General features: G+C 39.4%; 1 protein-coding gene across 2 annotated transcripts in view; it reads right to left on the minus strand.

Annotated features, from left to right (window-relative positions):
- The window catches only part of Sdha (succinate dehydrogenase complex flavoprotein subunit A), a 28,677-nt gene that overhangs the window by 4,192 nt on the left and 1,102 nt on the right, over nucleotides 1–23,383 (minus strand). The window contains exons 2-11 of one of the 2 annotated variants that reach the window (XM_005356732.3): nucleotides 18,817–18,903; nucleotides 15,573–15,734; nucleotides 12,878–13,021; nucleotides 12,386–12,550; nucleotides 10,400–10,548; nucleotides 7,239–7,363; nucleotides 5,292–5,460; nucleotides 4,300–4,495; nucleotides 3,458–3,629; nucleotides 749–867 (exon numbers count right to left, since the gene is read on the minus strand). In XM_005356732.3, coding sequence (XP_005356789.1) covers nucleotides 749–867; nucleotides 3,458–3,629; nucleotides 4,300–4,495; nucleotides 5,292–5,460; nucleotides 7,239–7,363; nucleotides 10,400–10,548; nucleotides 12,386–12,550; nucleotides 12,878–13,021; nucleotides 15,573–15,734; nucleotides 18,817–18,903 — 1,488 coding nt within the window. The remainder of the gene's footprint in view (nucleotides 1–748; nucleotides 868–3,457; nucleotides 3,630–4,299; nucleotides 4,496–5,291; nucleotides 5,461–7,238; nucleotides 7,364–10,399; nucleotides 10,549–12,385; nucleotides 12,551–12,877; nucleotides 13,022–15,572; nucleotides 15,735–18,816; nucleotides 18,904–23,383) is intronic. The other variant, XM_005356733.3, reaches the window with a different exon arrangement.

Consider the following 23,383-nt stretch of genomic DNA (forward strand, 5'->3'; position numbering starts at 1 on the left):
AGAGCTAGTTCCAGGACAGGCTCCAAAACCACAGAGAAACCCTGTCTCGAAAAACCAAAAAACAAAACCAAACAAAAAAAAAAAACCAAGCCAAAACAAAACCCCATGTTTCTATGTGCTCCATTATGTATGTATCTCACAATAAATCTGTGTATATCTAAAAAATATTATAATTATTTTGCTTCTCTGGCAGCATTTCTAGAACACAACAGTCCCAGAGTCCAAGACGGCTAATAGTGGTGGGTGTAGTGGGAGATCATAAAGTTAAAAGGAAACGAGGGCCTGAGAACCCTTGTGGCCAAGCCCTTCCCCACTGTCTAAGGGACTAGAGGTTAGCTCCTACACACTTCACTCTCCTCACTTTCTGATTCTGTGATGGTACAATTCAGTCTGAGGATCTCACTCTCTGTGACACAACCAGGTCTGGGGTAGGCTGGCTCCCAAGTGACCTGGGACTCAGGTTCTGATGTTCTTCCCCTTCCTACTGGCTGCAAGACACATGACAAGCAGTACTGGTCTGAGGATGAACGTCAAGCTCATATACAGGAGTGCCAGAGAAAGGCAAGTCCCCGTGCTAAAGGTGATGCTTATTTCTGCCCTGAACTAAGAACTCCAAAGTTCTACGTGGGAAGAAACACATTTAAGGCTGATTACTTTTATACTCTGATTTGGAAAAATGAGGAACAGGTCCTCCTGCTGTCAACCCCCAGGCAGCCATGCAGGTGGCTTTGGCTGTGTCTATTCCTACCTTCTGCATGCTGAGGCGTAGTTCTGATGTCCTTATGCTTCCATCAGCAAATCTTAACTTGTCAAGATTCATAACAGACTCTTCTCCAGCATTTGCTTTAATTGAAGGAACTTTATCTCCTTAAAATAAAGCCAGAATTTAACTTCAGAATCACTTAGGGGGGATAAAAAGAGATTTGAATATCACTCGGATTACACCATAGCCATTCCAGAAGTCTGGAAAGGATAGAAGTAATCTGAATCAACAGTCTTGGCACCAACCTAAGGTATAAGATATTGACCTAGAGTCAATTTTTTTTCCCCCTAGACAGTGAATCTCTGTGTAATAACTCTAGCTATCTTGGAACTCACTCTTTAGACCAGGCTGGCCTCAAGTCACAGAGATCCACCTGCCTTGCCTCCCAAGTGTTGGTATTAGAGGTGTTGGCCATTTCCAGAATCAATTTCTAAGGACATATACAAAAACAAAGATACTACAACACAGCAGATAACCATTTCTGAAACTAAGAGACCTATATGTAATCAGAATTGTTACTCTAGTAAGGAAACTGGATACCCTTGAGGTAGTGAAGGGTCACCATCACACTTTTTCTCATGACAGGATATACAGATAGCTATCCTGTGTGTCTTGACTCTCCTGTTCTCTTAACTAGCACTCAAGATCATGACTTTCAGGTAGGGGTACAACTTAGAAGTAGAGTACCGGTTAGCGTTAGTAAGGCCCCAGGATTGATCCCCTGTACTCCACTGTCCCCTACAAAAATTAAAGAATCCTCTCCACGTTAAAAAAAAAAAAATAGTTCTGAGGTATTTAAAAAGTTGTTTTAGGCTGGGCGGTGGTGGCGCACGCCTTTAATCCCAGCACTTGGGAGGCAGAGGCAGGCGGATTTCTGTGAGTTCAAGGCCAGCCTGGTCTACAAGAGCTAGTGCCAGGACAGGCTCCAAAGCTATAGAGAAACCCTGTCTCGAAAAACTAAAAAAAAAAAAAAAAGTTGTTTTAGGCGGCATAAGTATTTTCTAATGAGAAAAAAAGGCAACACCTGCTTCCAGCCACCTCCTCTTCAAGGATGTGACTAGTTCATTCCCTTCTTCTTTTCCTTTTATGTCTTGAGATAATCTACACAGTCCAAATCAGTCTTGAACTAACAATCTTCTTACCTCAGCCTTTTACATATCCAAATTACAGGTGTATGCGCGCCTAGCTCCTTTTTAGTGTTTAAAAAAATAATCACTCACTAAAACTGACTTTTCTCATGGTGCACATTTTCACAAATTTCAACATACTATAAAAGGATTCCATTCACTTATACTTTAGAAATATTAGGATATTACCATCTGGGAGAAAATATTACAAACCTCTTCATCTTTAAAATTAAAGAAATACTGAATTTGCTGCCTTTTGAGGTTATTGCTTTTAGTCATTTTAGTAGGGTTTTTCAGATTTTGGCAAACAGAATTGTATTTAAGTACACCAGCACGAGGACAGCCTAGCAGCTGTAATCTGTTTCTTTCTTACAGTTTGCTATTTCCAGAATTAAAATCACATGTACAGCCTTCTGAGTCTTACTCTAAGTACCCTGTCTGAGATGTTACTGAGAGTACATTTGTTCCTTTCATCACTTAGTATAAATAATCTTAGCATGTATTTGTAGAACCTTTGCTTTTATAAAAGTTTTTTTCCCTCATTCTCAAAGCAGGTCACTGGAATCTCTACTTTATTCTAGGAGAAGTGATTTTAATCTTCACTGCTAAGGACAAGGCTACCAAAAGGCTACTTTTGGTGTCAGAGAAGATGCTCTGAACCCTGCCTGTGCAGCTAGCTAGCACTAAGGACCAGAAATCGTTTTCATATTCAAGATTATACTGTGGCATGACTACAAGTGTGGAGAGGCAAGAACGTGCTAGTTTCCACATCACCACTATTCATCTATAAAACATCGCCAGTTAACTAGAGGAACAGGGAGTCTCCATCCTTGTCCTCAGGAGATGCCCTCTCACACCACTATTCTGAGCAAACAGACAAAACAGCGGCCATGAAGGCTCCTTGGAGGTTGGAACGCTGGTAACCTCCAGGTTCTAGTCTGTACAAGCAGAAATATACTCCAACACAAGGCAGAGTTTTCTTTTACATGTTGTTTAAAGCTACCATAAGAAGACATCAACTGAAATTCATTCTATTCCTGAGGGGTAGGGGCTTATGTCATCCCTTTATACATGAAATTCCATTATATCTTGTTTTTAAAACAGGCTAACATTTTTCTATAATTACCAAGAAGCTACAGATTTATTTTTACTATAAAAATATTTTACTGCAAAAATAATTTATAACAGGTAAATAATATATAATCAATTTTCCCTCAAAATACCAATTTCTTAGTAGTGTCTTTTAAGGATACAGTGACTGTTTTAAAAGCAACCAAGCCATACACGATGGCATACACAGCACTCAGGAAGATGAGGCAGTTGGATCTCTCTGAGGTCAAGGTCAGTCTGGCTGATATGTGTGTTTTCTGGGCCAACCAGAAATATAGTGAAACCATACGTGTAAAAAAAAAAGCGACCCAAATCCCTTACTTTCTTGACTATTAATACTACACAATCTGTTTCTATAGGAAAAAGCAGATTTCCTCTAGGACCACTAAGCAAATTTCCAGCAATAAAGACTACACAGTCTCTTAATATAGCTTGAGGGCTTGAAGAGAGTACATACCAGGCCTGCAAGATTCTGCAATGCTCAGGGCACAGGCTCGGCCAAAGACTACGAGGTCCAATAGGGAATTTGCTCCAAGCCGGTTGGCACCATGCACTGAAGCACAGGCCGCCTCCCCACAGGCATACAGGCCAGGCACAATCTGATCCTGTCCATTCACATGCTTCAGCACCTGCAGGAATGTATTCAGATGAGGTATCAAAAATACCCATGGCTCCATGTGCCTGCTTTCCTATCATAGTTCCCATACCTAAGGTAGAAAAAGCAAAGATTGCATCTTCTATGTTTTACTCTTTTTAGTATACCCTCAGTTCTCCTTTTGCTCCTGAACCCCTGATGTTTGTTACAAGCAGGTCAAAGATGATCCAGGTTCCTCAGAGTCTCAGGCACCACCTGATTTGACTATGGAATGTGGTAGCTGATAGAACATTAAAGGGAAGAGAAAAACTGGGGATTATCTGTGAAGTGGGGTAGTAATCTCTACCTTTTGTCCTGACAGGAGTTCAAAGCAGAAGGACCAGTTGATGAGCATTTGTGAACTGCTCATAACCCAAGTACCAATTGTATATACAGACCACTAACTGATAAGGTCACTGTAAAAGTATCAGATTATATAGAAAAGCAATTATAAAATGGAAAAGGTGTACAATATTATAGCTATGGGGAATTAACATTCTATTGGTTATTGCCAAATAGATGCAAACCCAAGAACATAATCCAGCCTCTTACTGCCTAGCAGAAATGGCATTTCATAATTTACATAAAAAAACTGAACACACTGCACTTTTGGAACGCCTCTTAGCACTAAAAGGATCTTGGTGAAGTGGGCAGGTCACTATCACCTGCCCCTTGTAGTTGGTGGGGATCCCACCCATGTTGTAATGCACAGTGGGGAGGACGGGAATGGGCTCCTTAGTGACATCCACACCAGCGAAGATCATGGCCGTCTCGGAAATCCCAGGCAGACGTGTAGCCAGCTGCTCAGGGGGCAGATGGTGCAACTGCAGGTAGACGTGATCTTTCTCGGGGCCACAGCCTCTGTAAATACAACACTGTAACACTGTAACATGAGGCAAAGAACAGTAAGAGCCAACTAAAATCTCTGAAGTATGTGAGCCTGAACAATCTTGGATCTTGAGGAAAATTTCAACTTCATCAATAGTCAGTGACTCATTAATTCTTTTTACTTCAAGTATTTTTTAATCACCTACAGTATGTCAGAACAATTCTGTGCAAGAACACAAGAACAGAAACCTATACTCACCAAAGTCATATTCTCATCTTGGGTACCATGATTTCCTATGTTTTTCTTGGTAAATGTGTTAGAAAGTCTCCCATAACCACCAGACTTCCGTGTTTTAAGTTGAAGTGTCACTAAGTAACAGGGCCCCTGCATTAAGGAACAGGGCCAGGCCCTGGGAGGCTCAACTGATTTCACCAAAGGACAAGCGACACACAAGCCCTAAAGGTTACCTGCCAAGACACCTGTAGATATTGATTAAAACAACACAACTCCTAAGGCTCATGAGTATTAGCTGAGTGTGTGAATCTCATTCTCACACTGTGGGAGCATATGATATGTTTACTCTTACACACACACTGATGTGAAGAAGATTCTCAAAATGTAGGTCTTTAGGAAAACATCACAAACTAACAGATGTTAGCCAGAAAATAATGGGATAGCTTTATTCTTGTAGGTAGGTGCAGGGGTGCCTATCTGCAAAGGTAAACTGCTAAAATACACAGATGTGACCTAATGGCTACCAAAGAGAAAAGAGGACACAAATTAGTCCCCCTGCCTACTACATTCATGTATCCCTGGAGGATTACAAACCTTCCTTCACGGATCTCGAGAGTCATGGATCGAGATACAACATCTCTGGATGCCAGGTCCTTGGCAACAGGGGCATATCTCTCCATAAACCTTTCACCTTGACTGTTGATGAGAATACCTCCCTCTCCACGGCATCCTTCTGTGATGAGACAGCCAGCGCCATATATACCTGTAAAAATCCAGGTGATTAAATGCTTATAAATGAATGATGACTAGGTAGCTATTTCAAATGGCTAAATCCTTTTTTAGAAAACATTTTTTTTAAGCAGGGCAGTGGTGGCGCATGCCTTTAATGGGAGGCAGACGCAGGCAGATCTCTGTGAGTTTGAGGCCAGCCTGGTCTACAAGAAGTAGTTCCAGGACAGGCTCTAAAGCTACACAGAGAAACCCTGTCTTGGGGGAAAAAATATGGGGGGAAGGAAAGGAAAAAAAATACAAAGAGCATTAAACTCAATAAGAAAAGTCAAGTAGGAGGTATGTGTGTGACAAGCAGCAGTGAACACTAGAAAGCACAACAGATCCAGGAAAAGGAGCTCACCCACAAGGTTCTAACTCATATCTGAATAAATATCATGTATGTAGACTTAATTTTTAAAATAAACCTTTAAACCAAGAAATGTGGTAACAAGTTTAAGCAGGAATAAACCAGCTTGGAGAATTTCAACTTACCAAATTACCCAAACAGCAAAACTGACAAATTATTTTAGTGGTTAATATTTATGTTTATACCAATTCTAAACATTCACTCATTTAAGTTCTATGATGGTCCCAGGTAATAAGAAGCTCATAGACAAGAAAGTTGGAGCTTACTTAGTAACTCACCTAAGTAACAGAGCTATTAAAGGGCAGAGCTCAAATTCAAATTTGAGGAGCATGTGGTCTGGGTTCTTAATATAACTATATCCCTCAAAGTAAGGAAAAACAAGAAATATCAAAAACTGAATTTCAACAGAAGAGGCTAAATAAGTGTTATTATAAAGCTAAAATTACCTTTCATATGCCAAAAGGATTATATGCTCTAAAGATAAGAATATAAGTTCTTACATTTCACCTGCTTTTCACTTTTCATAGCTTCAGTAACATCTTTTGGGTAGTTTATTTCTTATATATTGTGAAGGAAGAATAAAAAAAGGGAATTCTAAACACAGTATATGACAGGAAATCCAGAGGCTCAGTAGACACTGGACAAAAATTGTAGGAAGAAGACAACTCTCTCCTCTGACTCAACGCTCTGACAGGCAGCGAGGCTAATTTCTCCTACAACTAGCTCTTTCCCGCTTCTAAATCCAAACCCTCACTGTGGTGACATTTTGTTTATGCTGTAACAAATAAAGCTTTCCTGAAGGTTAGAGTGAAGAGTTAAGCCCCTAGTTAGTCATAGAAGTCAGACAGTGGTGGCACACACCTTTAATCCCAGCACTCAGAAGACAGAGGAAGACTGACCTCTGTGAGTTCAAGGCCACCCTGGGCTAGACTTAAATCTGTCTGAAAAAGAAACAACTCACACAAATCCCTGCACTAGGGAGGTGGAGACAAGAATGATGTGGCTGGGTAGAGAGTGGAATGTAAGGCGGGAGGAGCAGGAGCTAAAGACAGTCTGAGAGCTTGTACAGACAGAATCGCCCATTTGGTCTAATCACTGGTAGAGGTAAGAACTATAGTGGCTGGCTGCTCTGCTTCTCAGGTCCTTCAGCTTTCACTCATTAATAGCTGAGTTTTGACTAAGACCAATTAGAATTTTTGTTATCCCTAACTTTGGTATCAAGTAGAGTCTGATTTGTTCTAACTTCACATCCCTCTAACCATGGGTGCCTGAAACCAAATGGAACCAGGAGAAAACTCCTCTTGAGGACTCAAAACAGAAGAAGTGCACCACAGTACACTGAACAGGTATTGCATGTTTATAAGACACAGAAGAGTCCAGAGCCAGACAGGTACCCATCCTACCTGTGGGGTGGAACTGAACAAACTCTAAGTCTTGGCAAGGCAAGCCAGCCCTGGTGACCATGGCTGTGCCGTCCCCTGTGCTGGTATGGGCAGATGTACAGCTGAAGTAGGTCCGTCCATAGCCCCTGAAAACAGAAAACAGTGACTATAAGCATCAGCCAACACCAAACCGTTTCTTATGACATCAAAAATATATAATGTAGCTTCTGGGGCACCAACCTCTAAAAACCCCTTGTTTGTACTCTGACCTATGCATGTATATGCATGGCACACAATACTGGGAGGCCACATCTGTGACACTGCTAACATGGATGGATGGAAGTTGGGAGACAGAGAATGGGAATTTTATAATTCTTTTCATATTTGGTACTCTGTGCTTTATTTTATCTTCAAAAAATTTTAAGTATTTATTGGTTTATAATTTCTTCCCCAGGCTTACTGCTTATTTATAAGCTGTCTATATGATCTGATAAGTGTATATTAGGAACCAATTTCCACAATTTCATTAAGATATCCATAACCTTACATAATTATCCTTTCTTTGTGGTGTTGATCATTACTGTACCCAACATGCTATCTATCAGGTTTCAGAAACTGCTCATCTCATGACTCAAACTGTTCTTGTTTGAATATAGATGTCCCTCATAGGCTCATGTGTTGAAAAGGCTTGGTCCACAGTTAGTTGTATTATTTAAGAAATTGAAAACTTTAGGACATGGAACCTAACTAGAAGAAGAAGATCTTTGGGGATATATCCTTAGACTATATTCAATCCTGGATTACTGTCTTTCATTCTTTGCCAAATCACATACTAGTCACTAAAATATCCTGCTTACACACATGAATCCATGTCCCCATGCACTGAACCTGCTGAAAGCCAAAATAAACCCTTTTTTTGCATAAACTGTATTTGGTCAGAGTGACAGTCTGGCTAATACATGCTGTAGGAATTCCTACTACCAGTGGCCTTTAAGTTACCCACCCACTTGGGTGTGGCCTCTTGTACTATAAATGCCAATGTAAAGAAAACTTCTGGTTTCTCCTTTCCCAGTTGTGGGATTTTTGGTTGTTGTTCCCCATTCTAGCAGAGGATTGTGATCTATGACTCTACCCCTAATAAATAACCCTCTATTATACTCAATTCTGAGCTAGTGTGGGATTTCCTTTAAGCATCCTTCTTCAAATACAATCCCGTATCTTGGCCACTGTGAATAATACCACAACAAACATTTGCATTGATGATATATTCACCATGTGATTATGTTAACTTTATTTTCTGTACATATGCAGCCATGATAGGACTGCTGCACCATGTGAGTTTTACTTTTAGGGTATCTTTTTTTAATGGTATAAGTTTGATGTGCATACATGTCTATGAGTTGTCTGTAGGCCTGATGTTCACATTGGGTATCTTTCTTGATTGCTCTCTATTTTATTGAAGCAAAATCTTTTAACTAAGCCAAGAGCTAGTCAGTCCGTGCTCGGGAATCCCAACTCTGCCTCTTAAGTCATAGAATTACAGACAAGGCCACAATTACTCAGCTTTATGTGGTTCTAGGCATCCATTCAAGGTCTGATTCTCATGTGTGAGTGGCAAATACCTTGTCTACTAAGCCATTTCCTCAGTCTTCTTTAGTTCCTGAGGAACCTTCACAATGACTACCAATTTATAATCCTAATAGTCTTTAGACTTTTGGGTCACTTTTCTCTGTATCTTTTTTTTAAAAATTAAGATCTATTTTATTTATGTGTATGTTTCTGTGTGAATTATGCAACATATGTGCCAATGCCCAAAGAAGTTACGAATCTTCTGAAGTGAGTGCCGGGACCAGATGTCAGGTCCTCTGCAAGAGTAGCAGCACTCAATACTGAGCCATCTTTCCAGGCCATTGTTTTGGTTAAATATACACATATATAAAATTATATAATAATAATATTATTATTGAGTGTATATGTTAAGTGTGGGCACAGGGATTGCCATGGCGCATGTGTGGGAAGTCTGTTCTGTTCTATTTAAGTTCGAGAGATGGAACTCAGGTAGACTATCACACTTGTGTGGTAACTACTTTTATTCAGTATGCTGGTCTGAATAAAAATGGCCCCCACAGGCTCATATATTTGAACGCTTGGTCCCCAGTTGGTGGAATAGTTCGAAAAGGATTAGAAGGTGTACCAGTGGGAGTGTGCTTTGATATTTAAAAGACTCTGGACTCTCTTTGCCTCATGGTAGTGGATCAAGATTAAACATTTAGCTACTCCTTTATTTAGCCATCATGGACTCTAGACCTCTGAAATTGGAGATCAGACTTAACACTTTCTTTTAAAAGTTGGTAATGGTGTTTTATCAAGCAATAGAAAAGTAACTAAGACAGCTGGCCAGTTGGGCAGTGGTGGCAGTGCACGTCTTCAACCCCAGCACTTGGGAGGAAGAAGTAGGTGAATCTTTCTGAGTTCAAGGCAAACCTGATCTAGAGCAAGTTCCAGGACAGGCTTCAAAGCTACAGAGAAAACCTGTCTCGAAAAACTAAAAAAACAAACAAACAAACAAAAAAACCTCCTCAGATGTTTAATGGTGCTGAGCACCTTTTATAAACCTGTTGACCATGTGTACCCTCTACCCTGGAAAACACTTATTCAGGTTCTGTAAATTATTTGAACTTTCTTTTCTATTTTCTGAGAGGGTGGTAGTGGTAATGGAGACCGAATCCAGGACCACATGCATTTACTACACAACTGAGATATACCCTCAGCTCTTAATTTTTAAAATGGTAAAAAAGAAGTCATACCAAGTAAAATTTACTTATTCTCATCATGCAAACAGTATTTCTTGATTCTAAGAATCATTATACATAGTAAACAAGAAAGCAGGAAAGTTTAGCTGAAAATACCATGCGATTCTCTAGGCTTACTCTTTACATAAAACAGGCAGGGTAAGCTTCATAATCCCCAATTTTGTCCTATGATGCTCAGAGAACATCTGTATTGTGATGAAGGTAACAAGTCTGAGAAGGTTATAAGGTGATATAATGGCCTATGTCTGAACCACTGTTCTCAATTTTATTTAAGAAAAAAGCAAACAAACCCTCCCCCTAAATTCTGAACTCAATTTTTCTATAAGAAATTAAATACTGTAAACAAACAAACAAAAATTCAGATCCTACCCAGTAGCAATAACAGTGTTCTTTGCTCTTATTCGGTGTATGGACCCATCTTCTATGCACAGTGCAATTACACCACGGCATTCCCCACTTTCCATCAAAAGATCCAAAGCAAAATACTCCACAAAATAGCTGGTGTCATATCGCAGAGACTGTAAGAAAAAAAGAGTCCACATTTCAAACGGTTAATTAAGATTAAGATTAAACAAACAACACTTAAAACCCGAGTGGTTAAACCACGAAAACAGTTTGAAGGACTTGGTTTAGCCCTGTTAACAAATGAAGTTTAAAGAATACTAGGGTTTGTAATGAAGTTACATGTGCTTATATGAGCATCAATACTGACAGCAGTACAAAGCAAAAAAGAGTTACCGTAGGTTCAGCAGCATATTCACAACAAAAAATGCAGAGAATAGAATGTGAAAGGCTCTGGGTTGCTCATATTTTAGTAACACCACTCTTATATTTATAAAAGCTTAGGAAGCACTCTAGGCTCTCCAGTGGCTCTATGTAATACTGAACGCCTCTCAAGAATTTGGAACCCTGAGTTCGAGACCAGCCTGGTCTACAGAGCGAGTTCCAGGACAGGCTCCAAAGCCACAGAGAAACCCTGTCTCGAAAAACTAAAAAAAAAAAAAAAAAAAGAATTTGGAACCCTCAATGAGGTCCATGGATCACAGAGTCATGACCCAGAAAAGCTGCTAGCTACATGTGGTCATGTGATTAATAGTATTAATAGAAAATTCCAGCTCAGCACAGACCAACCACATCTGTACCTGCAGTGGCCACAGGGGGTTGGTAGGAAGCAGACAGGGGAGTCAGCCCTGGACAATGCCACCCAGAGTGGATCTGATAGTCCTGATGGTGACTGCAAGGAGCTTTAAAGAGCTTAGACAAACTCTCAAAACAACCACAGAACAAGCACAAACTGTACATTTTTTTCAGTGTATTCAGCCTAAAGGAAGCTACTGATATTCTAATATTTTGATGCTAACTATCTGTCACTACTTTCTGAAAACAGAGTTCAGACTGTTGATTATCTGGACATGCCAGAGCAGACTGACTATCTAGTGTACTGGTTCTTAACCCTCCTAATGTTGCAACCCTTGAATACAGTTCCTCATGTTGTGGTGACGCCCAATCATAACATTATATTTGCTGCTACTTCATAATTGTAATTTAGCTACTGTAATGAATCATAATGTGAATATATATTTTCCAATGGTCTTTTATGAGTTGTGACCCATAGGTTGAGAACCACTGATCTAGTGGCTCCAGTCCCTCAAGACTTCATCCAGTTTAACTGGTATTAAAACATACCAGTAAGTTCAGGAACACACAGAACTGATAAAAGCATTCTAAAATATGTCCTTTCTTCTTGGCACGTGACAGATCACAAATGCAAGATGGTAAGCAATGACTACCAATTCAACTTTCCAAAACAGACACAAGGAATAACATATTGTTTTAAAGACAGCTTTTCACAATACCTGTTTAATACTTCATATTAATAATTACTTAGGACACCTTACTATTTGCATTAGTTTTTGTCAATTTGGCACAGGCTAGAACCATTAAGGAGGGAAACTCAACTAAGAAAATGTTCCCATCAGACTGGATTGGAGGCAAGCCGGTGGGGCCCCAGCCCACTGTGGGTGGTGTCATGCCTGTGTAAGTGGTCCAGGGGTGTATAAAACGTAGGCTTAGCAAACCACAGGGAATAAGTCATTAAGCAGTATTCCTCCAAGGGTTCCACAGAGATCTCTGCCTCAAGTTCTGGCCCTGACTTCCCTTCATAATGAACTATAATTATAGTGAAATAAATCCTTTCCTTCCTAAATTGATTTTGGTTATTCTTTGTCACAGCAATCAAAGTAGAATATTATTGTCATGTTTTTTGGTTTTTTTTTTTTTTATAGCAACTGCCTCCTGTCTTATGCCATGCCCATTATCAACCCTAACCTTCCTTTACTACCAAGTCAGCCTCACCCTTCCATACAAGGTGTGCAAGAGTGAATGGCCTGTTCGATCAGCCACACAGCAGCACCGATGAGCCTGCCCGCCTTTCCCAAACTTGAGGCTCTGTCCACCAAATGCACGCTGATAAATCTTCCCATCTTCAGTTCTGCTAAATGGCATACCATAATTTTCTAGCTGTGAAACGCAAAACAAGCAAAAATATGTTACTTTAAACAAGTACAAATATTCATGGTTAATTTGCACCAAATCTGAAATCTAAACCTTCCATACTACCATATTCTTTGAAAACACTGACAATTTGGGAAAGAAAAATCTTGTTAAATGAACTGAATACTTACAGGAAAAACTTCCTTACTACCAGGGATGAGACCCTAGAGCTCTAATTTGCTAGGCATGAACTCTCTCCAAGAGCCATATCCCCAACCCCTTCTTTTTACACTGGTTCTTTTGTAATATAAGCAGAGCACATACATAATAAACCAAAAGTTTCCTTTCAGTTACCTCGACCACGGAGGCAGGGGCTTGCTCTGTCATGTAATGGATGGCATCCTGATCCCCCAGCCAGTCAGATCCTTTCACGGTGTCGTAGAAATGCCACCTCCAGTTGTCCTCTTCCATGTTTCCAAGAGCAGCATTGATGCCTCCCTGGGAACACCATGCCAATTGTTTACATGCTCTACGTGTGAGACCCCAGCACCCTCTGCAGCCCATCTTCTCACTGAGATCTGATTTAGAGAAAGTCAACTCCTCATATTGCGACTCTTTATGAGGGTTAAGGAATAGCAAGGCAGACCCCAAGTCATGAAACTTCCCCTGACTACATGGACTAGATGGGTGGCTTAATCTGTATCTGTGATGGGGATGTTGCTTGATCTCCATGCTTATAAAGACTGGAAAAGGTCCTTATACCTTATCTATTGCTTATCTGACAGATATAGGCACTCAACAAGTCTGTCCAGAAATTTTATGATAAAACGTTTTCAATGGCACTTGTATGTGAATTAAAATATTCCTTATCACGTAATGTGCTCCTCATTCAGTTAGATAATCGTGCACTCTGGTTTCCTCATCTGTTATGTGAGTATCACTCTATCTTACCGCTCAGAATCACTGGGACAAATTTCCTTCTTCTTTCACATTTTATTTCTTTTTTTGGAAAAAGAGTCTTACTATGTAACCCTTACTAGCTTGGAACTTTCTTTGTAGACTGGGAGGCTGGCCTTGAACTCAAGAGATTCTCTGCCTATTTCTGCCTCCTTTGGTGCTAAGATCAAAGGCATGTGCCACCACACACAGCTTCCAACTTATATTTCAATTCATTCCTTTTAGATAATCTTCTTTTTACAAGGGAAGGCACCCTAGTATGACTTGATTGTTTCTCAACAGTTCATATATTGGATGGAGACACAATCCACAGTGTGATGTATTAAAAGATGGTGGAACCTTTGAGAATATGTTAGGTTTTGGGGGATGTGTACCCTTGAGAAGAACTAAAGAAGTTTTTACTGAACCTTAGTTAGTTTCTGTATGTGTTCCTGAAAAAAAAAAAAAAGCAACACTAACCCCTCCCATTTTCTAGTTTCTGGTCTGGCCCAATGACTTCTTCATCTCATAAGAGCAAATAATGCAAACTACCATGTTATGTTGTAGGTAAGGGAGTCCTCACTGAAGACCAAATGCATAGGGCTACCCAATTTTTGGACTTTAAAAAATTCCCTTTCTTTATATGGTACCAAACATTGGACATTGTTTTATAGCAATGGGAAATAAATTCACACATCTTATTTCCTTCTCTTCTTCCCAATTGCTATTTAGTAAGTTTTGAGCAGATGACCTATGCTAAATTCCTTCCCTTCTCACTATTGCTGTGCCTTGGTACTTTCAGTTATGGTATCTTTCAGTTTGGATGAGTCACTAGGAAGAACTAAGAACCTTGTAACTGAATAAACGTTACAGTTACTTTCTTTTCTTTTTTATCTAACACCTCCAATTGTAAAGCCAAGATGATCCTGATAGCAAACTTTAAGTCATACACTTGTAGCAAGATATAACAGCTACTTTGAAAAAAAAAAAATGTAACCAATAGTAGCCATCACTTTACTGCTACCTGAAAACCAGGGCCACAAATGCTGGTCCTCTGAGAGCTCTCAAACCTTTTGAAACCTCTACAACTACATACAGTCTTACTCTACCCCAAGCCAATTCTCCTTAATAACCAGTAGTCAAATTTCTCCTTTCTCCTATTCTGTTACTACTAACCTACCTTAACATGACACTACAACTTCTGTTCAGGTCTCCTAGCCCCTGGAAGCCATTGAACTCTGCTGTTGGCTTAGAAAAAAAACAACAACAACAACAACAACAACAAAAAAAAAAAAAAAAAAAAAAAAAAAAAAAAAAAAAAAAAAAAAAAAAAAAAAAAAAAAACAAAACCCAAAAACCTCCAGATACTAGGAAAGATTGTCAAACATGAATATGCTAACCATATAAAGATCAGTGTTACTTGGTGATCCTAGAATAAAAATTATTGTAATTTTTCTCAATTTGAGAGCATCAAAGGCCAATACTTTCCCATTCTTCACATCCATGCTCTCAAAGCTCACTGTAATACACATTTAGCATAGAAGAACTTTTAGGAGGCAGGGCCTAAGGAAAAGAATTTAAGTCACTGGATACGCCCTTGAAGGTGACAGCACCCCTTCCCCCCCCCCCCCTTTTTTACTTCCTGGCTGCCTCGCTGCCACATGCCCCTTCAGTGATATAATATGCTGCCACAGGCCCAAAAAGCACATCCAAATGATCTTAGCCAAAAATCTCTGAAACCATAAACCAAAATAAGTCTTTCTTCCTTTTAAGTTTATTATCTCAGTTATTTGTCTCGGTGATTAAAAAAAGCTGACTAAACTTAAGATCTGGCCTATGCAAACATTTTATACCAGGAAGAACTGTGGAGGAAATGAAACATTGATGGGGAAACAGATAGGAGGCAGGAGAGCTGGAAAAGACCCACATGTGAGAATAAAAATAAGGTGCCAAGCCCAGAGTGGTCCTGAGGAGGAGACTGTAAGCACTGACTTGCAAAGTGAGAATGACTGATTAGGTGATAACAACTGTGGCTGGAGCTTGATGAGAAGGCTCCAGAATTAGTCTTATGGAAGGAGTGGTACTATGCATTGAAAGAGAGTTTTTTTCTTACCTGTGCTGCAACAGTATGGGACCGGGTAGGAAAGAGCTTTGTAAGACATGCAGTATTAAACCCTGCCTCAGAAAGGCCAAATGCAGCTCGCAAGCCTGCCCCTCCAGCGCCTACCACCACGGCATCAAATTCATGATCCACAACTGGGTACTGAGTAGAAATCTGAAAAGGAAATTCAGCTATTCATTACATATTCAGCTTCATAAAACATTAAGGCTATAATTACAAAATAATCAAAGAAAAGAACAGTTGCTGTACACAGATGGCCTCAATCTTGTTCTGGGATGAGTATGTATTCTTGGTGTTGAAGTGTGTATGGTAGGAACAAAGGAACAGCAATCAGATTTTATGGACAAAAAGTTTGTTCCCACGCCCCCCCCAATTAATTACATTTATTTATTTATGATTTGCAGGCATTGTACTGGGTGGTTTTGTCTGTCAACTTGACATAAGCTAGAGTGATCAGAGGAAGGAGCCTCAGCTAAGGAAATGCCTCCTTGAGATCCAGCTGTAAGGCTTTTTCTCAATTAGTGAACAATGGGGGAGGGTCCAGCCCATGGTGGGTGGTGCCATCTCTGGGCTGCTGGTCCTGGGTTCTATAAAAAGGCAGACTGAGGATGCCAGTGAAAGCAAGTCAGTATGCAGGGTCCTCTCCAAGGACTCTGCATCAGCTCCTGCTTCCGGGATCCTGCCCTGACTTCCTTCAGTGATGAAGAGCAATGCTGAAGTATAAGCCTAATAAACCCTTTCCTCCCCAAATTGCTCTCTGGTCATGACATTTCATTGTAGCAATAGACACACCAAGACAGACATCTTGCTCAAGCTGGCTCAAAATTCATCATCTTCCTGTCTCTGCTTCCCAACACCTAGCTTTAAAAAACAAAAACAAACAAAAAACAAAGTGTTTTTGAGATCACTTAAAATTACTAAAATTCCAGTCTTTCTATTCTGCTATCAAAACAAGGAAGTATATGAGCAGAAGAAAGTATCAATACAATGAGCTCTACTTACATCTTTTTCCTCAATGTTTTTACCCTGTCTATGACAATATCCATTTATTTATAGGATATTCAATATTTCTCCACCTGTGTGTACAAGTCATTCTTAAAAACAATGTTGCTTTTGTTTAAATCATCACATTTCAGTTTTCCTGGGTGGAGACCACAACTACATTTCAGGCCTATATTTAGGAGCAGGGTCTGTGTGGGTAGATTTATCACAGAGAAACTGTCAAGCAGTATTCTCTAACTCCTGCTAGTTCATATGATAAGAACTTGTAAGCAATGTTCAGATTAAAAAAAAACAAAACAAAACAGAAAGCAGAACAGGTTAAATACAAAGGAATTTCAACTCCAGTAGCTAGCAGTCTTACACTGTTTATCACAGCATATACAATGTATTTTTTATACTGTTAGTTTACTTGCATTTAGAGTTTAGATAAAGATTTGCTAGCAAAAATGTACCTATCTATGTAAACATTTTTATAAGTATTGCACTACACATATTTGAGCACACAATTAATACCGAAGAAATTCTTTGATTTTTAAAAGTTTAATTTTCATACCAATCCCAGTTCCCTCTCGCTCCTGTCCTCCCCATCTTCTCCCCAATCTACTCCTCAGAGAAGGTGAGGCCTCCCATGGGGAGTCAACAAAGTCTGCCACATTACTTGAGGCAGGACCAAGGCCCTCCCTCCTGTATCTAGGCTGAGCAAGGTATCCGCTCCATAGGGAATGGGCTCCAAAGAGCCAGTTCATGCACTAGGGATTAAATACTGGTTCCACTGCTAGTTGTCCCACAAACTGCCCCAGCCACACAACTGTCACCCACATTCAGAGGGCTTAATTCAGTCTATGCAGGTTCCCAAGTTATCTATCAGTCCCACTAGCTCGGGTCAACTGTTTCTGTGGATTTCCCCATCATGATCTTGGTCCCTCTGGTCATAATATTCCCCTCTCCAGGAGTTTGGTCCAGAGCTGTGGATCTCTGCATCTGCTTCCATCAGTTGCTGGATGTAGGTTCTATGATGACAGTTAAGGTAGTCATCAATCTGATTACAGGGGAAGGGCATTTTAGGTACCCTCCCCACTATTGCTTAGGATCTTAGCTGGTGTCATCTTTGGGGATTAGTGGGAATTTCCCTAGTGTCTGGTTTCTCACTAACCCCATAATGGTATCTCTTTTCTTGCTCTCCCTCTGTCCTTCACCCAAATTGATCTTCCCAATCCCTCAAGTTCGCCTCCCCACTCCCCTTCACCCCCTTTCCACTTCCCACTCCCCTACCACCTTCCCCTGTCCCCCAACGCTGCCATGTTACTTAAGAGATCTTGTCTACTGCTCCTTCCTGGGACGGGGGGGGGAGGGGGTCCAAGTAAAGTATGTAGGGTTCTCCTTGTTTCCTGTCTTTTCTGTGGTTGTGGACTATAGGCTGGTTATCTTTTGCTTTATGTCGAACATTCACTTATGAGTGAGTACATACCATGTTCATCTTTCTGTGTCTGTGTTACCTCACTCAGGATGTTTTTTTTTCTAGTTCCATCCATTTGCTTGCAAGTTTCAATGTCATTTTTTTTTTAACCACTGAGTAGTACTCCATTGTGTAAATGTACCACATTTTCTTTACCCATTCTTTGGTTGAGGGGCATCTAGGTTGTTTCCAGGTTCTGGTTATTCCAAATAGTACTGCTATGAACATAGCTGAGCAAAAGTTCTTGTGGTATGGGTCTGCATCCTTTGTGTATATGCCCAAGAGTGGTATTCCTGGGTCCTGAGGTAGGTTGACTGCCAATACTGATATCAAAAGAGGCTGTACAAGTTTGTACTCCCACCAGCAATGGAGGAGTGTTCCCCTTACTCTACACCCCCTCCAACATAAGCTATCATTGGTGTTTTTGATCTTAGCCATTCTGACTGGTATAAGATAGTATCTCAGAGTCGTTTTGATTAGCATTTCCCTGATGGCTAAGGATGTTAACAGAGAATTCTCAACAAAGGAATCTCAAATGGCCAAAAGGCACTTAAGGAAAATCTTTTCTTTAAATTTGTGCACTATTCAAATACATTAAAATGATTATAGATTACTATCTTTTGAAGCAGAAAAAGTTGTTTACACGCTGGGCATAATGACATACACCTTTAATCCCAGCAGAGTCAGGCAGATCTCTGTGAGTTCATGGCCAGTTTAGTCTACATAGTGAAATCCTGTCTTGGAAAAAAATTGTTTACAGTTGAGGAATGAACTTACCGCATCTGAAACCTTGGCAGATGCCTTCTTGCTCTCACCAACAGTGAAGTGAAAGCCACTGGTCTGCGTTTGGAATGCTGCTGGCTGCTGTAGAGATATGAATGGTGTTAAGATTGTAATGGAACATCAACAGAGAAGAATCAATTAAAATTCTCTTTCTAAATTGCTTAGCTTCCTATGTACCATTAGCTTTTATTCTTCTAAAAGTTTACCTGGGACCCTGAAAGACAGATAGACCTAAGGGGGCAAGGACCCAGGTCTCATCCCCTCTACTCTGACTTGGCATTCTAGGAAGAGCCTTTTCCAAAAAAAAAAAAAAAAAAAAAAAAAAAAGCCTGTTTCTCAATAGAAAACTACTACTGACACTTGCTTTGCCACTATATTAATCTATGCAACTCAGCGAAGAATGGCAAAGAAATCCGTGTTGCTATAGTTTGCAAATAATGAAGCATTTTTACTGGATTCATCTTAACCCTTTGCATACTGGCTATCTGAATGTCCTTCAAGAATTTTCATTCTAAAAAAAATGAATCAGATTATGGTGGTATGTGCTTTAACAAATAGACAGGGTAGGACAATCCTTCAAAAATCCTGCTTCACCAGATGGTGTACTGAGAGATTTAAACTCTAGAACAGGTTACTGCTTATTGAAACAAGAAAAACATTAAGCTTAAAAATGACTCAACTATCTCTTTACCCAGTATACCAAGACTATAGCCATACCCCTCTCATGGGTCAGGCCTGCTCTCCCTAATGGGTTATCCCTGGCCTTCCTCTGAAAACCTCTATAATTCTCCACATCCAAGATTAAGATAAGCACATATTTAGAAAACCTAGTGACAGTGTGAATCCAGTCAGACATTAAGGGAATCATTTTCCATTCTACTTGCTCTATTTTAAAAGACCAAAACATAATGAAGAGACTTGGACATAATAAGGAACAGTTCTAGGTAGTTAAGTTCACTTAGCAATTAAAAAAGGAAAACTCACAAATGATCTTAAGAATTCCATGTTTTGGCGGGGAGGAGGCAGAAATCTTTAATAAACAAATAAATTAATTTAAAAAAAAGAAATGAAAAAGAAAAAAAAGAATTCCATGTTTTTTTTAAAGAAACATTATGTGACATAAAAAAATCTGTAGGACAAGTTAAGAGGTAATCAGAGAAAAATCTGACAATGTAAAATGAATAACTTCTTTGTTAAGTTGGAGGGCCTCAAGTCATGGTAGGTTCTAGTATTTACATTTATTTACTTAGTTTTTGATACAGGGTCTTATTGTGTAGGCTGGCTGGCTTTGAACTCAGAGATCCACCTGTTCTGCCTCAAGAGTACTGATATTAAAAAGATGCACTGCTAGGGAAGACACATTTTTTAAAACCTTTTTAAAAAAATATCCCATAGTTGGTTAAGAGGTGGTGCATGTGTGAGAAACCAGAGAAAGATGCTGTATCTTTCTTGATTACTATCTTTTGTCTAGCATAGGTCCTGGGGATCAAACTTTAGGTCAACAGACTTGTGCAGCAAGCACTTTTATCCACAGAACCATCTTGTTGGGTTTCCACCTTATTTTTTGACAGTCTCAATTAACCAGAAGCTCACAATATCAGCTAGGCTGGCCAGTCAGTGAACTCTCAAGATTCACTTGTCTCTACGTCTTAGCACAGGAGTTACGAACGTAACTGGCTATGTCTGGCTTTTATGTGGGTACTAGAGCTTGGAACTCAGGTCCTCTTGCTTTCAGAGCAAGGAAGTGTTCTTATACACTGAGATATTTTCTAATTTGGAAACATGAACATGAAGGAGGACATTTACCTACACTGTAACAAAAAGTCCACTTATACCTTGTCCAGTAGGACAGACGTTCTCATTAAGGAGGTTGGGGAAGCAACGAGAAGAGCAGAGACTATTAATTATCCCCAAGAAGCAAAGTGCCTCAATAAGCCAAGTGTCTAATCAGTTGAAGACAGGTACAAATCATCTTCTGCACAACCTTGCAATTATAAAATCACCCAATGAAGACTTAAAACTAGCTGGCACTAGGAGGGGCAGGAGGTGGTTTAAGTGAACTGAAGTTCTTCTATCACTCAGAAAACACAGAAATAGAGGTAAACACCAGTGCACAATGACAAAATTTAGAAATTGTTTACATTACTGAACAGAATAGTTTATTCCTTTTCATTTATAAATCTTTTTAAATCTCAATGATTTAAAAAATTAACCATGTTGAGATTATTTTCATTAAGAATTATATCTTTTAAGGCTAGTCAGATGATGCTTCTTGTTGAGCCAAAGGACCTAAGCTTGATTCCGCAGGACCCACACTTGTAAGAGAGAAGCCATACCTCCAAGTTGCCTACTGATTTCTATGTACTATGTGAACACACACAAATAAATGTAATAAGATTTTAAATTTTCATTATTTTTTAAGTAGAGAAGTTTAAAATAAAGTTCACAGGGATATATATCCCTGACTTAGATGACTATAGCTCAAAGTTTCAGAGCCTGCCCCACAAAATTCTCACAAACCACACAGGAAAACCGGTCAATAGGGACTATGGACCCAGATCATGTACTTACTCCACTATCAAAAGAACTTTGGAAAAACCTCTGAGAAACTCCAAATTCAGATTAAAATGCTGGTCACGAATAAATGCTAAGTCACAAGTGTACAAGTGAGTCAGGAACATAGAAAACACAGAACTGTCACTGGTTCCGAGAAGCCAAACAAAATAGTATGACTGTACAGGCCTCACTAACTCATGTAATTCTAGATATAGCACTAAAACATTCAAAACAATTCATCTAAAGAAAAGATTTATTCTACCATAATGTTTCATATATTTTTCCTAAGAATTTGGAAAACATTATAGAAGGGAGCTGTCCTTGTTTTTAGTTTTCCTATACACTAAACAATTTCAAATGTTTGTAAGTCACATCAGTATACTGGGACCATGAAAAGCAAACCGAAGGCAAACAAATTTGATGAGTTGATAACTTGAAAGCATTCGACAATACAGAATAGCTTATAGATATTATTATTATTAATAGGAGTAAACAATTCTTTCTTCAGCATTTCTCTGTTGGTGATCACAAATTTCTTTTTTACTAACTTGATTCTGTTCTTTTGTAAACTCAAATTTTTTATGAAAAAAAAACAAACTTCAAATGCCAATGAATATTTAGTTTGAGGGCAGTATTTCTATAGTAATAGCCATCTTCATGAAGAGACTAATTTAAAACCAAAAACCGTATTTTGAGAGGTCAATTGTCTTTTCTATCTTATTATCCTGTTTACTAGTAATTAACCACAGAGCATTATGAAGAGCCACAACAAAGATGGCAAAATGCTGGCAGTTAGCATGATTCAAATAAAGTTTGGGGGGAAAAAAAGGCTTCCAACCAAGCCCCCATAAAAGAAAAGAGTTATGCAGCCTGATCTTCAATGCTTAGAGTCTTACTCTCACTTTCAACTGTAATTCTACTCTAGTCTGAATAAAAATTATGCTGATGTAGAAGAAACTTGCAGTGGTAGAATCAACATTATAAATGATTTATTAACAGACTTGCTTAGGACACATCAAGACACAAAACAGTATTTAGCTAAGGAAAATACTTCAAAATACTCCAAAGATGATTATACTAGCCAGTCCTGTTACAGATAAGTAAAAATAAGGATTCTGGAATGTAAATATTTTTTGACCAGGATTGACCAGCCACTAGGCTCCATTCCCATAACAAAAGGGACAACCTGACTTACAACCATTAGACCCATTTCTCTACCAGAATTGCTTCTAATATAATTGCCTCAAATCCCAGGGTGAAAACCATTTTTAAGTATGGTATGCCATAAAGCCAGATTTCTCTTCTCAAGAAAAGCCTATTTCTACCAGCTAGACAAGATGACCATAGGTAACAACTATTTGGAAAAGAACAATGGTGTACTTTAAAAAAACTCAGGCAATTTGGAATATCTTTGTTGTGTTAATCTCCCACCAGCATAATTGGCCAGACTTATGCAGTCTCCAGTCTCTGTCTAAATTGGTCAAAGTGTAAACTGGACCTGGGAACTGAAAGGGATTTAAGGGTGACAACACATGTGGAATGCATAAACCTAAGGTATAAACAAGTTAGTAAAATCTTCTATTCTTGACTGGCTCCTTTCTGGGCATTAGCCAGAGCTGGACTCTATTATTAAAAAGCTTTCTCCTTCTTCAGACCCAGGAAGGAGAAAGCTTTTTAATAATAGGGAAAAAACCGGACTTGCTGAACATAGCAGACAATGAGGACTACTGAGAACTCAAGAACAATGGCAATGGGTTTTTGATCCTACTGCACATACTGGCTTTGGGGGAGCCTAGGCAGTTTGGATGCTCAACTTATTAAACATGGATGGAGGTGGGCGGTCCTTGGACTTCCCACAGGTCAGGGAACCCTGATTACTTTTCAAGCTGATGAGGGAGAGGGACTTGATGGGGGAGAGGGAGGGAAATGGGAGGCGGTGGCGGGGAGGAGGCAGAAATCCTTAATAAATAAATAAATTAAAAAAAAATAAAAAGCTTTCTCCTTA

This window comes from Microtus ochrogaster, chromosome 19, assembly GCF_000317375.1.
Source record: "Microtus ochrogaster isolate Prairie Vole_2 chromosome 19, MicOch1.0, whole genome shotgun sequence".
Classification (NCBI taxonomy): domain Eukaryota; kingdom Metazoa; phylum Chordata; class Mammalia; order Rodentia; family Cricetidae; genus Microtus; species Microtus ochrogaster.